The 18,377-nt window shown below is 40.4% G+C and overlaps 1 protein-coding gene across 1 annotated transcript in view; it reads right to left on the reverse strand.

Moving 5' to 3' along the window:
• The window catches only part of PEX5L (peroxisomal biogenesis factor 5 like), a 162,404-nt gene that overhangs the window by 53,973 nt on the left and 90,054 nt on the right, over positions 1-18,377 (reverse strand). Inside the window, exon 8 of the mRNA XM_045788711.2 lies at positions 8,870-8,965. Within this exon, the coding sequence (XP_045644667.2) occupies positions 8,870-8,965 (96 nt within the window). The remainder of the gene's footprint in view (positions 1-8,869; positions 8,966-18,377) is intronic.

Consider the following 18,377-nt stretch of genomic DNA (forward strand, 5'->3'; position numbering starts at 1 on the left):
CCAAAGTCTCTTCCCCCTGGTCAGGGGTGGAGCATGAAGACACTTGCAACTTGGCTTTGACCATGCAGGTGAGGGTAACACCCTAAGGAACTGGGGAGAAAGGGGCTGCAAGGAGCCTGGGTCTCTGATGATGGCATGGAGCTGCCTATACTAGTCAGGCACTTTAATTTTTAACAGAAGAAATAAACTATTTTGTTTGCACAACTGCATTTTGGGGAATATTTTACAGCTATTAGTATTACCCTAACTAATACTGGGCCTCACAATCATCAATCCCAGTATTTCTTAAACTTGAGTCATTTGATCATAACTACAGTCTGTCATTTCTGTATTGTGTCATTACTTACTTAATATGTCTTGTAATCGATACAGTTCTTTTACTTAAATAGGCAAAGTCTATTCTAGCCTTGCCTAAATTATGTCCATGAAATCATTACTTTTGAAGTTCTAGTTATACTTTTCTAATACATATTAAAATAAATGCACAATTATTAAAATGCTCATCCATTTTCCACCTAATCTTATACACCGAGTACATAAAACCTCAATATAATTCAAACCTCTTATTTTACTGATGAGAAAGCTGAGGCCCAAATGGTAAGATATTGGCGTGATTAGAACAAGGACCCACATCCAATTTGAGACTTTTCCCACGTACATTATTATGCTACCTCACCTTTTCATGGAAGTTTAACACGTGATTCCTGGGTACAGAGCCTTCCAACAAATGGTTTAAATTACTTTCAACTATAGTCTCACTGATCTTTAGAGAATCTCTTTGAAGCAGAAGGGATAAATTTATTGTCCAGGTCTTGTCAATGCACAGAGCACAGAGCAGTCTGTAATTGCTCAAGGCTGGCTCAGATGGAGTTTCTATCTTTTCACGTTCACTTTCTTTTGCACTAATTTGCTCAGTAAATGTTGATGAGAACATGCCCAGAATGCAGATCCTATACTTCCCTGATTTGAAGTTAGGGGAATGTATCCAAGCTACTTTTTGGTCTGGAGCTCGTTTACAAATATGATGGTCTAGAAGACCAATCGGTGGATCGGTGGAGAACTGAAGTTTTGTTAGAATGTGTCAAGTTCAAGATTTTTATTAGTTTAGTATTTACACAGAGGATATAAAGGAACAGTGAAAGAATATGGTAACTCCCCATGGCACTAACTTTAAAAAATTAGAGCCAGATTCTAAATTACCCTCTTCCTTTAAATAGATCATTTACCCATAAATTGATTTAAGACCATCTTACATGTCATTATACTTTCATCTGTATCACCTATGAGGGTTTATCACAAGCCACTCTGCAATAATTCTTATCTATGCTTCATATTGCTTTGGAAATCAACTTCTGTTTGCTTAAAATGAAAGGAAATTGAGTCAGTATGAGAAAAAAAGGAACTTTCACCAGTTCCCCAATGCATAGTACAACAAGTTTGCAGAATACATCTAACTTCTGTGTAATCTATCTGCAGTTTAACATGGGAAGCCTGTTAGCTAACGTGACATTGTAGGCGTTAGGGAATCTGTACCCTGGCAGTTAATCTCAAGATTCCTTCATTGTTGCCCAAACAATGCTTTCGGATATTTTCAAAAGATTTTCTCTTTTCTGGATATTGACTCTAAGTCAGAATGATTTAAGTGGTGTTTGATCCATTAATCTCTTCTGCAGACTTCAAAGAAGTGACACTGTCATACAAAGCACAAGGAAGTACGAGGGGGTGGTAGAGGCAGGTCGTCTTCATGGTGGGAGGGCACCCAAGTCAGCAATATTTTACATAATTTTATATTAATAAAACAGCAGTTTGAGAACAGTCTCCAATTTCTTTCAGTCATTTACTAATTCGGAGGTGCCTATCAGATCTATGGTACCTACACACAGAATAACTTCAAAGTAAAAACAAAACTTCTATATGGAAAGAACTTTTTAGCTTACATCACTAGACCTGGACTTAGCTGTTGAGTTGTTTTGAATATGGCAAATCCTAGTTAAACTAGCAGAGAGATAAAGAAGGTCAGCCATGTTTCTAGAATGAGGAATGCTAGTTAGCATTAAAGTCTTTTACTACTCATGTTCTTAAACAGTAATTACCAATTTGCCTGTGATTTATCATAAAGCATTGCTGGAGGAAAGTTAGCCCAAAGTCTGAAGAGAAGTTATCTTGAGGGCTGTGTCCTTTGTGATAAGACATAGAAATGGAAAAATGCTGCTTGTCATAAAGGGAGGTCTACTGTGAAGAAGAAAAGGCAAGACCTTGGTGAAGGAATGAATATGCCCCTAAGGAATGTGGACTGTCACAAAAAGGTCTTTTTTCATACTCCTTTGGGGATCAGAGAAGATCAGTTGAGGACTGGTAGAAATGGGAGGGGGTAGTTTAAAAGACTACATTCTAGGTTGAATGAACGCCTTCTTTCTATGCTACAAGGGTAATCCTTCCATTTTTGAAGGACTGAAATGCTTTGGGAATGGAGATGAGGCAGAGAGTATGGAATAGAATGGGCTTGGAGGAGTAGAACGATGCAATAATTATCTATCCCCTTAGCAAATTACCCCAACACGTAGCAACTTAAAAAAAAAAAAAAAACCAAACATTTACTATGTCATACAATTTCTGAGGGTCAGGAATTTGGGAATAGCTTAGCTGGGTGATTCTTATTTGGGGTCTCTCCTGAGGTTGGAATTAAGCTGCTGGCTGGGACTGCAGTCATCTCAAGACTTAATGGGGTTTGCAAGGGACCCACTTACAAGATGGCTCACACAAATGGCTGTTGACAGGAGGCCTCAGGCCCTCACTGGCTGTTGGTAGAATGTGTGGTTCCTCACCTGCTAAGGGTTCTCATGACATGGCAGCTGGATTTCCTCCAGAACAAGTGAGCCGAGAGAGAGAGCAAGGAGGAGGCCATAGTACCTTTTATGACCTAATCTTTAAAATTACACATCATGACTTCCACTTATTCTGTTTATTTTTTCAAAGATTTATTTACTTATTAGAGAGAGAGAGAGGGCGAGAGATGGACAGTGCATGAGTGCACAGGGGGACAGGGGCAGAAGGAGAGGGAAAGAGAAACTTAAGCAGACTCCATGCTGAGCATGGAGCTGGAGTGGGGCTCGATCTCACGACTCTGAGATCATGACCTGAGCCAAAACCAAGAGTCGGACACTCAACTGACTGCACCACCCAGGTGCCCCCACTTTATTCTATTTATTAAAAGTGAATCACTAAACCCAGCCCTCACTCAAGGGGAGGAGAACTAAGCTCCATATTTTGAAGGGAATATCAAAGAATTTGTGGATATTTTCACCAATGAGGCTCAACAGGAAGAGAATCGGGGTCTGGGGAGAAACCAGAGCTCTAGAATTTAGAGGATTTAGTAGAATTTAATAGACTCAACTAGCCAAAAGGATTTAAAATTACACTTCCTGCTCTTTCTCTTGCTTTTGACCTCTGTACTTCCCTTTGTCCGTGCATCTTCATTTTTCTTCATTCACATACTTCATTATTCTTTTTCAAAATTTGCTCACACTTAGGGTATAAGTAGAGGCGTGAAAACATCAATTAAAACGCACACCGCAAGCATTATAATAGTACTGGAGCCAAGCAAAACATGACTTCGGTTCCAGGGACACAAGTTCCTCTTCTTTCTGTTAGGAAGTTTGTGATATTTCTTAAGCACCCATTAAAGAAGAGATGTTCGTGGAATAGATGCATTGGAGGAATCAATTCCTACTTTGCCCCTTTATTTATCTGGCAAACATTTGTGGAGCCCTACTGTGCACCAGACTCTGAAAGGTGCTGAGAGCACAAAGAAGGATGCAACACGGTCCTGCCTGCGAAGAGGTCAAAGTCGAGTGTGGAGAGGGCCATGTAAAGCCATAGTAACGAAATCATATGACAAGCTCTACTTGCGTGATCCCCTGAGCTGCATGCGTATTCCAGTGATTCTTGCAGCTCTATAACGGCAGAGGCTGTCTTATTCAATTTTCTATTCCTAGCACCCAACCCATAGAAGGAGCTTAAACATATCTGATAAATTTGTTGCTAAATCCAGTTAATTTGAAGGCTGAGGCACCTAGAGAGACTAACTAGCTAAATACAATACTACGAGATGCTGGCTTTTTCCTTCCTTGCTAACGGTGATAAAGGATGTATTTTTCGTGTGTGGTTGCAGGTGTGCTGACTGCCCACGTGACCTTCTCTCTCCTCCACAGATGCAACACAGTTCTCTCTAGGGACCTCCATTCCTGGGAGGCAGCTTCGGGCCTCACTGAGCTCCCAGGGCTCGTTCCCTGCTTCTCAATTCTGAGACTCCTTGTGCCTCCTTCCTAGGGACCCGTTGTAGCTGACGGAACATTTAGGATGCTGGCTAGAAAGAAAATCCAACGGGAAGCACAGAGTAAGCTCCTTTCCTTCCTTATTCAGGGGAGATATTTTTTTAAAGCCTAGAATGGGAATATTTGGTTCTTTATCCTAAAATTACAATACTTAAAGCAGAGATGAATTTTTGGTGATTTTTCAATAAAATGTAAGATATAGAGACAAAGCCCCCCCCCCCCCCCCGCCCCCGACAAAGCCTCACTAGATCTAACAGTTCAACTTGAGCCTGAGAGATGGCAGCCTTCACATCCACAGGTTCCCAGCTCAGTTAAGGCAGGCGATAAATGTGCAGGTGGCATTTGCTGTCTTTTCTCTCACAGAAGAGACTGTATTTTAGGGCATTTTAGCTCAAACATTAGTTGGATTGTATATTGTCAGGGATTACGCAGTACATGTAAAAACTAGTTCATGCCATGTAAAATATAAAACCTGTCCAATATTATTCTGTGGCGAGGACTGGTGGGTGCTACCTGCATTGTTATAAATATGTCTCACTGACTGACATTGAGACCAAGACGACCACAGAGGACATCTCCACGTAGCCCCTGGCAGAAATCCGTATGATGCAGAGAGAACTGTTCTCATCAACCATGAAAATGTAAATACTAGATGATATGAGGAGGTGATATGGTGCTATATGCAACAACAGGTAGAAAGTTAATCACCCACATTAGGTGATTAACAATCGTCCAGCCATCCATTAATTCAACAAATATTTACTGAATACTCACGAGGTACCCGATATTGTTCTAGATATTGGGGTACAGTGATAAATAAGAGACAAAGCCCCTTTTCTTACAGAGGTTACATTTTAAAGAAAAAGACAGACAACAAACCAATAATAAAAACAAACAAGAAAAGACCCAGTGATAAATATAAGGATGAAAGAACTCTAGGTGTGATGATAGCAACTGGGTGGTCAGGTTCAGCTTTTCTGGAGCAGTGGCACTCAAGCTAAAATTTGGATGACAAGAAGGAACCTGCCACATGAAGATCTGGGGGAAGCGTGTCCCTGCGGAAGACAGAGCAGGGACAGTGGGCGAGGAGACTGTCCTGTGAGAGGACAAGAGAGAATTACAGTGCCCTTGGGGCTCATGAGGGAACTGAGGAGAAGAAGGAACTGGAAAGGGGACAAGGTGTCAAGTCAAGAGGCAGCATGATGACCAAAAGAAAAAACAAATAGGACTTTAAAAATGGAATAAAATGTGAAATAGAAGGAATACTGGAATCAGATGATATAAAAATATAAGCAAGAGGCTTTGGAAAAACTCGCCATGCTCCATGATTTTCATCCGGATCTCACTGGGGTTTAGAACCGTCTCTAATGAGGCCAATCTGCAGCACCGTTCTTGTTTTGAAATGAAGAATGAGGCACTTTGAGTTCTTCTAAGTATTTTATATCCCACTACAGTGTCTATAACTTACCCGCTTTCCTTGATTACCAGCATAATACATGTTTATGATGGAACATTTGGAAAATACAGATAACGAATGGAAGCAGTAAGACCACTCCAAAGCCAGCCACCTGATATAACTACTGCCGACATTTGGGCACAGATTTTCTTCATGCTCATATAGTGCAGTGATTCAGAACACGGGCTCCGGAATCCGGGTAAAAATCATGGCTTTGAAACTTGCTAAATGAGTGTTACTCATTTTTCAGTCGATCTTAATTGCTTATAAAATGGCACATAACTGAAATCTCTTTAAAATGGGAATAGTAGTGTTACCCTCTTCACAGGGCTACTATGAGGATTAAATAAGATCACCCATATAACGCTCCTGACTGGCACACCATATGTAGTGTTAACACGGTAGGTACTATGCCATTATCATTTCACAAAGTGGGGACCATATTGTAAGACTGTCAGTAAATACATTCTTATTCCAATCATCACCAGACATTTTTACATGATCTTAAATATTGTTCCATAATGTAGTTTTTAATGGTTACACAGCATTTTCCTAGAGAGATATAATTTAGCTAATTCTCTAGTATGTGACACTTAGGCTGTTTCCAAATTTTCACTGTTTAAAAAAATATTGTAAGCTTCCCTGATTATTTCTCTAGGATAAATTATAAGGAGTGGCTGGGTCAAAGGCATGTGTGCTTGGATGCATTTCATCCTATCTTCTACTGGGAATTACATCATCCCCTTGGATAAGAATAATGTTGGGAAGTAAATAGTCCACAAACATGTGCAGTTTTGTAGGTCTGATTTCCCATCAGCTTAGTGAAATACTCCCCTCTACCCCCTGCCTTTTTTCTCCATATCTGTTCTTACCTTCTGGTCAGCAACTTCCTCCTTCATTCCCTAAGGAAGCTTCTCAGTTCCAGGTTTGCCGACGAGCCAATTTGTTTACAATTTTCTGATTTGCTGAGAATCCCGTACTTCTATTCATTTCACTTGAAGCCATAAACTCATAGGGTTTTAGTATATATTAGAAATGCAAGCCCCTCATCTTAAAGATGAGGAAATAAAGTAGGTAGAGCAAGTGATTTGTCCAAGCTGGTCCTCTGGTCCACGCTATTAGACAGCTAGTTGGGGCTGGCTCGTTTCCTTGTCTCTAGTACCTGGGGCAGCAGTCAGCACGTGCAGACAGCCAGTATTGTTTGCTGAATGAAGGACTACTTGAAGTAACTTACAGCCTCCGAGGATTCTAAGTGTGGAACCGAAACCTATATTGGTTCATGAAACGTATGTTGTCATGTAGTGATAAGTTGGAATAACAAATCAGTCTCTCAATTCCCGGGAGAACCAAGGCTTGGTGGGGTCAGGTGGGCATCATGTAGCGAAGGGATTAAACTAATTCTGCCTTGTTCCAGAGACAGCAAAGCCAAGACTAAGGAAAACTGGAAGTTGCTAGTAGGCCAATTTCAGCATAATATAGGGAAGAGCTTTTTAATAGTTAGGACTGTCCAAAATGGAAGCAGGTCTTTTTGAAAAGAAGGTGCCACTAATTTGAAGTATTCAAGTAAAAACAGGGTAGGTTTGAATAAATAATTTATCAAGTACGTTTGAAAATAAAATTAATTTTATTTTATATGCCTGGTTGGGATAGATGACTTCTAAGGCCTCCACCAAAATCAAGATTAAATGATTTTATGAATATATGTATACATACACACATACACACACACAGATAAATGAATAATTTTTTCCTTGTTGATACGTTACTTTGTAATTAAGTCTTCTGAGATTGAACCCATTGTGTTTCTGGGACCAGATAAATTCTGATATCTACTGATTCAAGATTCTATGATTCTCAATCATCTTCTAGTTAGTGATAATTCAGTGAGCTACACATAGTAGGAGTTCAAAAGATGAATTTAAATTAGCTCTGAAGTCTGGAAAAATCTACATTTAAGATAAATTCAGGTACTGGCTCCGTGTAGTTGAACAAGTTGATTGAACTCAGCTGGTCTCAATCAAATATATCAGTTGATTACATTCAAGAACACTAATGCATTGATTTTTTAAACTAAAAAGGGATAAAATGAAAAGAGAAATTTGGGTGGGTTGTATTGTGATGAGATAAAGCTGTTCTCTTACTGGATTGCTGAATGATGATATGAAATTATGGCTAGAATTATTTCCTAGAATTTAAAGAGCCCTTTTACTATGAAACTGCAAATATGATTTAATTGCACTTCAAGTATGGAGCTCCTGAAAGACTGCTCATAGTAAAGTAATTTTATCTAAATCCTAGTGGTAAGACAGCCACATAAATGAATCGTATCATAGGAGTACTTTCAATCTTCAAGATTTCCTATCAGTGATAGAAATGGAGGTCCTAACAAGTCCATCCTTGGGTTTGGTGAAAACCTCCGCTCTGAAATAGCAATCTAGCAGCGTTTTGATGAGAATCATAGATGAAATCTGCGATGCACCCTTTGTGATTCCAACCTGGAAGGAATCTTATTGGAAGGCTAAATAAGGAACTTAATGTTCAAATTAAGTATTTCATTTGATTTATCAACATTGTCGTTGTTTTGGACACTGTTAACAGTAAACATTTATGGCTGAAGTTAGGATGGGCTATTCATTGGCTACAATATCTCAGCCATGCTTTTTATCCCACTGAGGAAAATGTGTATTTCAGGAACAGCACGACCTTTTGTGTTTCAGGCATTATGTTAGATGCTAGAGAGATAAAAAACGTCAGGCATGAACGCTGGCCTCACAGAGGGCATGGCAAAGCATAGCACAGATTCATCATTGCACCCAGACGAGGCTCAGATCTTTCTGACCCAGGACTCCAGACAGATTGCTAATCTATCACAGAGTTGGCACAGGATTTAGCATCTATTAATCAGCCCTGGTGGCAAGTCAAAAGTTCTCTGGTAACAAATCCATTCTAACAATCATTATCATGGTTATTTCATGTCTATAAAGTTAGACTTGTTTCATATGTATCCTGCTCAAGTTTCAGTTTTTGAATTCTACTTCCAGAAACATGAAACAGAAAAATAATTAAAAAAAAAAGTTACCTCTACTGCTGCTTTTGCCCTTTCAAATTCTTCTTCTAAGGAGTGGTTTCTGGAAAGTAATGCACTTCCCCAGCGCTGTTCTTTGGTCAGTCGAGCCTGAAATAAACCAAACACATGGTGTTATACTATTGGAATCACAGAACACAAAAATCCAAGTATTTTTCCTTTTCTCATATTTCCCTAGAGTTTAAGAAGCATCTGCAAAGGATGTTATTTTGGGAGTACTTTGCAAGCATGATGTTGCCCAAACTGGGATGGTGCCAAAATGTGTGTGAGCACGCAGGCATGGTTCTTCCAAGAGTGCATCTCAGCCCTGGTCCTGTTAAAACCAAAGCCCGGCCCAGCCTCCCAAAGATCTTACTTTAATTGGTCATGGTTCCAGGCACTGATATTGTAGTAAGTTTCCCCCAGCAGATTCTAATATGCAGCTAAGAAGGAGAATCTCCATTCGAAGCTTCCACCTAGGAACTGAGATAGTCAAGCTTCCAGCTTGTTAGGAGGACTAACCTCAGGTAAGACTGCAAGCTGCAGAGGTGGGAGTCGGCTGCTAGGCCCTTTCCTTACAGACACAGCAGATCCTCAGGCTGAATTCTCTTTCCTTTGCTTTCCTTCTATTAGCACACATTTGTCTTGTGTCCCATTTCCTCAGGACTTGCGCTGCTAAATCCTTGCTTAGATAGAATCGTGTTTGATAATGCCGACTGGTTTGTTACAATTAACAGGCAACGTGATATACATCTTAGCTAAATGCAAATATTCCAGATAGACCAGCCCCACCAAGAGTCTGCTGCAGTTTTAAAAAATGTTACTCATTTTTAATTTCACAAAAACTAAATGCATGCTTTTTGAAAAAAGCCATCATGGAAAATAAGAGGTAAATTTCTAGAACTCCTCCTTTTCAGTTGCATATGTATTTATGTACCTGAGATAGTAAAGTGTTTCAAAATTTTTTGAAACTTATATGGTATGCTATTCTGTAGCTTATTTTTCTCTGTTCAACACTCTATCTTGGAGAGGGTCCACACTGGGTATTGAGAGATCCACCTCATTCTTTCCCAGGGATTTCCTAATAAGTACATACTGTAGTTGTTTCCGACCTCTCTCCATGAGCAGTCGTGGTGTTGGTGATTTTTCTCCACGTAATTGCTTATTTTCTTGTCTATCTTTCTGCTACACTGTGTAAAATCCATGAGAGTCGGATTTTGTCTGGTAACCCTTGTGCTCCCCTGTAGCTGGCCCAGGGCCTGAGAGGTGATGTGTGCCCTAAGGATGTCTCTAGACTGCAGGACGAGGGACTGCACTGCTAAGGCAGCCAGACCTTGGGGAGCAGGCGGAGGGAGGCTTGTGGAGTGAAGCCCCCCTCCGCCCTTTTATCGCCTTTTATCCGTGTCTGATTGCTCTCCTGTAGGGATGCTCACCCTCGGCTTCTGTGGGAATTACTGGAGCAGGCCTGGGCCCCACTCTAGAGCAGTTAAAGAATTTCTAGAGGTAGGGCCTGGGCCTTAAATGTTTGAAAAGCTCTTTCGGTGATTTTGAAAAGCAGCCATGTTTGAAAACCACTGTTCTCTAGCGACACTTTGGCCTTCACTCAGCACTTATGATCTATACAGCTCAGCTGCTTTCCATTTTTTCTCCATCACCATGGGTCCTCAGGAGGAGCCCCAGCCCCTTATCATCACACAGTAGTAATACCAGGGCTCACTACACGCCAGAAGCCGCTTCAAGTCCTTTAGAGACTCTAACTCACTTTGGCTTTCCAACAACCCGTGAAGTAGGTATTATCATCGAGTCCACGACATTGAGGCACAGAGAGCTAATTAACTTGCTGGACACCACATAGCTGGCAAGTGGGACAGCTGATGCTTCTGGGCCATGTTCGTAACCACTGCACGACACTGCCTCTCACAGGAGGCTGTGCTCCACTCGCCATTTCGGGAAGACACAAAATCTAGAAAAGCTGTCTCTCAGAGGTTCATGTGTGGTTGAGGGTGTCAACCAAGAAGCCCCCAAGAATATTGTGGGCTGAAAACAATAATGAAGTAATTGTTATGAACGCTTCGGAACATAAATAGCACTCTTAGACTGGGTTTTGCATTAATGAGCGAGGAAGGTTAATTTATTGAAACATTAATTTAGGTTTCCTCCTCCTTGCTGGATTCACTGCTGTATCCTTGGTGTCTCCTATAAATAGTAGCTGCTCCATAAACAGTAAATACTTGTTGAAAATATGCTGTCGGGGAGTATGTGAATTGATGAATTAAAGATATTTCTCTTCCCTACTCCCAGAAGGAAGCTCTGTGTTCTCGGTCAAGGTTTCCTGGTCAGTCCAGGAGGCTAAGGAGAATTATGGGAAATTGAGAGGGGACTTGCTTTTTTGTCCTGTGCCTGGAGCAGCAGAGGTCTGTGTTAGCAAAGCCCTACTGTCCTTGTTCAGGGGACGGGGAATGGCTGCAGGGTGTCTTAGTGGGGCACCTAGTAAAGAGCCAGGCCTGTTAGCAGCACAGGGGTAAGGCGTCTGGAGTGGTGTCTGTGGTCAGAAGAGGGAGAGGGTGATGAGGGTGTGGCCAGGCCTGCATAGGCATCAGTGACCCACTCTCAGGTGGGCCAGGCTCAATGGTCACCATGAACCAGCACCCTCTCTTATTCTCTGGGCCCTGCTTTCTCCCGACCCAGATAATTGAGGCGGGGCTGAGGAGAGGGAGTTCCAAAAACATAAGTGAGATTGACTATCATAGGTTCCTGAGATTAGGGTATGGACATAACTTTTTGGGGGGCCACTATTCAACCCACTACAACCCTTATCTGACAATCTTGGGTCAAAATATATTTGATTAAAGGTGCAGATGGGGACGTCTGGGTGGCTCAGTCAGTTGAGTGTCTGCCTTCAGCTCAGGTCATGATCTTGGGGTCCTGGGATCGAGTCCCAAGTCAGGCTCCCTGCTCAGTGGGGAGTCTGCTTCTCCCTCTGCCCTTCCTCCCTGCTTGTGCTCTCTCTCTCTCTCTCAAATAAATAAATAAATAAATAAATAAAATCTTTAAAAAAGAAAAGGTGCAGATGGTTTACAACCTTTCAGAATTGCTAAGTTGTTAGGATGTCATAGCCTGGTAGAGATGTTAACCCCAAAGGCATTATGATCTTATCATCTTATAGAAATTAACCAATCTTGTATCAAACTTGGCACACTTATTTTGGCATTTCTTTTCCAGCCAGCTCCGTAAATCTCTGTTCCTTTACTTTGGAACTAGCTCTTTTGTCTTCCTGCTGGTTCCCTCATTAATGGAATAAACAAACAAATAAATTTTAAAAATGTGGACACACGGTAAGAAATAAACTGTGCATTTATATAATAATGTCATAAATGACCCATGAATGGCATGGGAAGAAAGAGAAAGCACTAATATTTTTGTCCCCAGGCACCTCCTTTTATTAGAGGCACTTCTCACCAGTGAAATACGATCTGTCTCTCTTGTGAAGCCTGACCTAACAGAACTCCATTACTGTCACCAGCTTCCCTTCATCAATGTTTCACGACCCAAGTGGGTTATGAATCACAGGATGCAAAGGGCACCATATATCAGGAAGAAGAGGCAAAAATCTCTCTCAGGATTCAAGACTTACAGTTCATATTCTCTTTGCCACTTAAAACGGCAAGTGTAAATAGAATCTTACTGCGCAAATGAGCTTTGATTTCAGTAGTACAATTACTATTTAGGTAAGTGCTATTTCCCACATTGTTAGAAAGGCCTTAAGTAATTACTAAGACAAGTGTTGTCTACCTCACATTTGAAAGCCATTTATTTTATCCAAGGAAGCTAAGATAAATGTTATAAAATATAGGAAACACACTGAATGTAAACAAAGGCTGTTTTCAAGCCAAGAGTAATAGGCAACTGAAAAGATTCTGAAACTTTTCAGCAATTTAGTGACCACTCACCAGACATACTGGGTTAGGGTTGAGGATGAACTACAGGTCATAACACATGGTAAAGAGCAGCCTTCCTTTCAGCCAAGACCTTATTATCTATTTATGTATTTTTAACCTCTGATTTCATTATAAACAAAGACCGGAATATGGGAGAACATATATAAGCAATGCTGGTAGACCGCATATATTCTTAGGTACGTAACTAGAGGAGCGGTAAACAAGACAACTAAACAGCCATAAACTTGAGTCACGGCTGTTTTGGTATCGCAGTAGCTGTATTAGAAGTCCTCGAGCTTGAGTGGGCAGCAGAAGCATTTGGAAATCCCGTCCGAACCCAGATTGCTGGACACCACATCTGGGGTTTCTGCTTCAGTGGGTGCAGGTGTGGGAGTGGGAGCCCAGAATCTGCATTTCGAACAAGTTCCCAGGTGATGCTGCTACCGCCCAGGGAGGGACCTCCCTCGGAGAGCTTCTGATTAGAGGCGGACCTCACGTGTTTGCAAGTGGAACTCTGGGGTCCACAAAGGTACCGTGACGTGGGCATTTCTTTGCTTCATAGCATGATTTTGAAAAATGCTCCACGGTTACAGCAACCTCCTCGGAGGGCCTTGGCTTTAAAAACAGCCATTTTCCGGGGATGTACTGTATGGTGACTAACATAATATAATAAAAAATCATTATAAAAAAAATAAAATAAAAAAAATAAAATAAAAACAGCCATTTTAATTGGTTTAGGCTAATTGGATTTTAGGGTATTACATTCTCTGAAGAAAGCATTTTGTTCTCTCAGCTGTTGATTGTTCTGAATGATAAGCACTAGGCAAAAGATAAGAAGAATAACTCTTTAAGAATATTGTTTTATTCTCTTTATTCAAAATTATGATTGTGATTAAAGTTTTGATTTGAAAATTACTGTATTTGTGGCTGTGGTTGTCCTAGCATAATAACTCTGTTGGCTAACCTCAATGTCAGTCCTTCAGTCCTTATACAATTACCTTTACATTACTGCTGGAGGTCTCCCACCCAAACACATGTTTAAAAAGCTCACAGTATCTTTTCAAAAGAGATTGATGGGGGAAAGGGTGCTGCTTAACTATAGAAAAGAAAAATATAACTAGCTGACTTTGGGTCACTGTGTAACACAGTAGTTAAAAGCATAATCTTTGGAGTCAGACCTCCTAGGGCCAAATCCTGGCTGGATTTAATAGTAACTGGTGACCTTGGACAAATTACTTAATCTCTACAATCCCCTGTATTCTTTTTTTTTTTTTATTAAGATTTTATTTATTTATTTGACAGAGATAGAGACAGCCAGCGAGAGAGGGAACACAAGCAGGGGGAGTGGGAGAGGAAGAAGCAGGCTCCCAGCGGAGGAGCCTGATGTGGGGCTCGATCCCATAACGCCGGGATCACGCCCTGAGCCGAAGGCAGACGCCCGACGACTGCACCACCCAGGCGCCCCTACAATCCCCTGCATTCTTATCTGCAAAGTGTATATTCACTTACAGAGTCTGTATAAGAATCAAGTACAGTAACTCATGTAAAGACACACTCAAAATGCTCAGTACACAGCAAGTGCTATAAAACTTGGCTTTTGTCATCATCTTTCTGGTTAGCGCTTAGCAGGTGTGACTTGAGAAGGTCATTTAAAAATTATCTGTATTTAGAGCACTTTTGGTCAGTGGTTAATGGAGACTGGTTGGATTCTTATATAGAACAGATAAACTCATGCCTCATTGAGCGGGTCATGATTTTTTTTCCCCTTAATCATTCAACAGACATTTAGTGTTGAAGGTACACAAAAAAAGTTGAAGCTTATGTGTCAAAGAGCAAATTCCTAGAGCTTTGTGCAAGGCGGGCAGCGTATGGTCCCCATCTCCATCCCACTATGTTCTACGTTGTAGAACATAGAAGCGTAGCAGTGCTGATTTTGAAAAGAGATGGACAGTCTATAATCATGCATAACTAAGAATCATCTTTGAAACTAGCTTCAAAAATGATAAAAGAATAAAATCTTGTCATTTTTTAATTTTAATTTTTGTATTTTAATTTTCTTTTTATTTGCCCTTTAGTTGACCATTAATTAGCCACTACCTTCAAATTGTTAATCTTGAAAAGTGTTGTTGTTTCTCCTTTTTGTTAGTATTCTCTTATTTTTCCACTTCAGCAAGTATTTGTCGAGTACCTACTGTGTGCAGATTTCCTACTACGCTGAAAGTGATCTCTCAGATTTCCTTCCTTCCTCCTCGCCTGCCCGTGGTTCTTGCCCTGCTGCCTTTTCTTTGCTCCTCCCTTCCATCTTCGCTTGCTTCTTTCCTCATTGGCAGCTCACTGTGTACAGTCGGGACGGGAAAAGGGATGTCGACGTGGCTCCTGTACCGTCTTCCAACAAGCAAAACTGTATTTATGAAGTGTACTGTGTAATTGTTTCTAATAGACATAAAGGTCTTGGTACTTCCTATAATTGAATTCCTCCTTCTAACCTTTTCACTGCCTCACTTACGGCTTGTGGATAGTAGATACTCAATCACATTTGCTGAACTGAAATGGAACGCAATGCAAGCTGTCAGTATTTCAAAGAGTAAGAGGTTCAGAAGGAATTTGGGAGGGGGCACAAAATTGTGTATGGCCTCAGATCTGACAACAATCCTAATTTATCTTACAAAGTTTCTGGAAGAAAGTGATAACTACTCTTTAAAATGGCTCAGCTCATGTTAATCCTAGAAATGTAAGGACTAATCAGGGCTGCAGTGGGAAGGGAAATAGATGGTCTGTGAGTTCTCCCAGGTGAATAAGCTTTGATGAGGCTGATATGAGGTGGTATGTGGTTAAGAACAGGGGCTTTAGAAGCTGATGCGTGTGATTTGAGTGCTGGCTCTTCTGCCCCTTAGCTAATTCTAAGATGAATTTCTCATGTAAGAAGTGGGGATATTAATTCCCAAGACTGTTGTAAGAATTTAAAAAATATATTAGAAATATCTCATATTATATGCATGAGGTATGTAATTAGACAGCTATTAGCATGCCTTTCTTTTATTGCTCCTTCAAAAATTTAGAAAACATATCTGCACTTACATCTTAAAGTCTCAATTGTTCTAGTTTGGGATACTGCCAACTTGATGGAATTATGAGAATATGGAAGGAAGCATTTGTTGTGCCAAAGTCAGCGAAATCAGAGTTGCATGTCTATGACTAAATACTGGAGAGCCTGGTTCCTGCACCTTCTCGTTAGGTCCAACTTAGGTTGGCAAGAACCTATCGCAGGGCTACTCTTCCAGTGCCCAGACTTGACAAAGAAAGGCTTGAACCATCACTTTCCAGCAAAAGTTGGACTCATTTTCTTTTGCCTCACCACTATCTCAACCTGCTTATTAGAAAAAGCTAATTTTATATCATTAATTGCGTTTTTCTTCAACTCTTCAAATGTTTTCTAATTTTTCAGGTTGTATGATTCCTTTAAACAATTAACTCCAGGGAATACTAATTACACAGTTGCAAAAGTGTCATGGAACTTTATTCTTAAATACTTAGAGATTATATGATTTATTATAATTTCCTGCCACTCTGATTAGTGTACTTAAAACACTATTTGAAAGAGGCTAGACTACATTTTCTCCTTTATCTTGAAAAGAAAATGAGCTAACAGGAATTCACTCCATTTTCTTTGTGATTCTGAAATATGATTTTTTTTTTGAAATCTGATTTTTAAAGAAAGCTTGTAAATAGCTCCTCACCTGTTGAACCTAAGATAGTTTATGTTGGCTTGAGAGAGAAGAAAACATTTCCTCGATTTTCCCATAAGCCATCTGTGTGATAGTGGAGCACTAACAAGTTTTGGTAAGCTGAAATTGTTTACTTGAATAGTTTGCAAGCCAGTTTTATTTTTTAAAGAGTTTATTTATTTATTTGAGAGAGAGAGGGAGAGAAGCAAGCAGGAGCAGGGGAGAGGGGCAGAGGGAGAAGTAGACTCCCTGCTGAGCTAGGATCCTGATGTGGGGCTCCATCCCAGGACTCTGAGATCATGACCTGAGCTGAAGGCAGACGCATAACTGACTGAGCCACCCAGGTGCCCCTGCAAGCCAGTTTTAAGTTCATTTTTTTATACCACCTTCATCATCTTATCTACCTAGAGAGATCATATATTTAAGGGCAGTATGTTTCTTACAGTAAAAATACCTTCCTGCCTTTTATTACAATTAATCAGTCCATTCTCTTGCTGTTTTATTTCAGTGATTTAATATTTTAGATGATTAAACTCTTAATTCATTAAATTGTCCTAATTTAACCATAGGCTGGACTTAAAACTAGGAGATTATGAATTTTCTTAGTTTAGGCAAATCTTGATAAACATGTAGTGTTTTTTAAAAAATTTTTACTTATTTATTTATTTTAGAGAGGGAGCACGAGCAAAGGGAAGAACAGAGGGGGACCAAAAAAAAAAAAAAAAAATCTCAAGCAGACTCTGAGCTGAGCACGGAGCCAGACATGCAGCTCGATCCCACGACCCTGAGATCATACCCTGAGCCAAAACCAAAAGTCAGAGGCTTAGCCAAGGAAGCCACTCAGGTGCCCCAACATGCAGTGTTTTTAAAAAACCAAATTAAGGGATAAATTCTTTACAAATAATTGGTAACCCTCTAAAGGATTCACTACAATTTACCTAGACAGAGAACTGTCACAGCGCACTTTAAACTGTGTTTTGGAGGACAATATTGGGAATCTCACACATATTGTCCAAAGCACATTGTGTTTGCTTAAAGGCACACCAGTGGGCATGTGGAAGGACAATGTGGTGGGATGAAATCAGACAACCAGCAGGAGAGTAGCAGTCATTGGAATAATAAGATAAATGCATTGTAGGTCTCCATGGCAACCGAGGACCCCAGCTGATCCTCTGCCCCTCCAGCGTTGTGTAGAACAGCCCACCTGTGCCAAATCTCCCCCCGCTGCAGAAACAAATGTTCCATTGCTACATTAAATTGTTCCAAGGATCCAGGTTATGAAACAGTACCAATTATTTTAGCTGAATCTAAATCTCTAATGCACTTAACAAGAAATGTTTCTCTAATAAATGTTATCAATTTTAAAAAAGATACATTAAGAATGAACACAGAGGATGAAAATACATTTTCATACTACCTTTGTAATTCATTAAGCTTCCCAGGCTTATTTGTTCTAGAAGTGAGCTGACTTGTTTTCCAGCAGAGTCCAGGAGCAGTAATGTCCACCCCTCTCCAGTGAATATAGAAATGGGGAGTGGTTCTCCCAGTGGCCTAGAAAGGTTTCCAGAGGGCTTCCATTTCCTCAACATTTCCTATCTGTGTGTGTCCTCTTCTGTGCCACTTACTAGTTAGGGTGCAGAGCCAATTTTCTTAATGTCAGTGTGTCTTAGTTTCCCGTCTATAAAATGGGGGTAAACTTACCTCATACAGCCATTTGTCAGGATCAAATGAGCTAACATGTATTAGAAGACTTTATCATAGCACTCAGTAATATTGGCTATTATCATAATTAACCCTTTACTTTACCTCAGATAACGTATCTCCTCTCTTAGCTTCAAGATCTGATCTGGTAAACTCAAG

This window comes from Ursus americanus, chromosome 4 (assembly GCF_024610735.1).
Source record: "Ursus americanus isolate L20-20 chromosome 4, mUrsAme1.1.p, whole genome shotgun sequence".
NCBI classification, from domain to species: Eukaryota; Metazoa; Chordata; class Mammalia; order Carnivora; family Ursidae; genus Ursus; species Ursus americanus.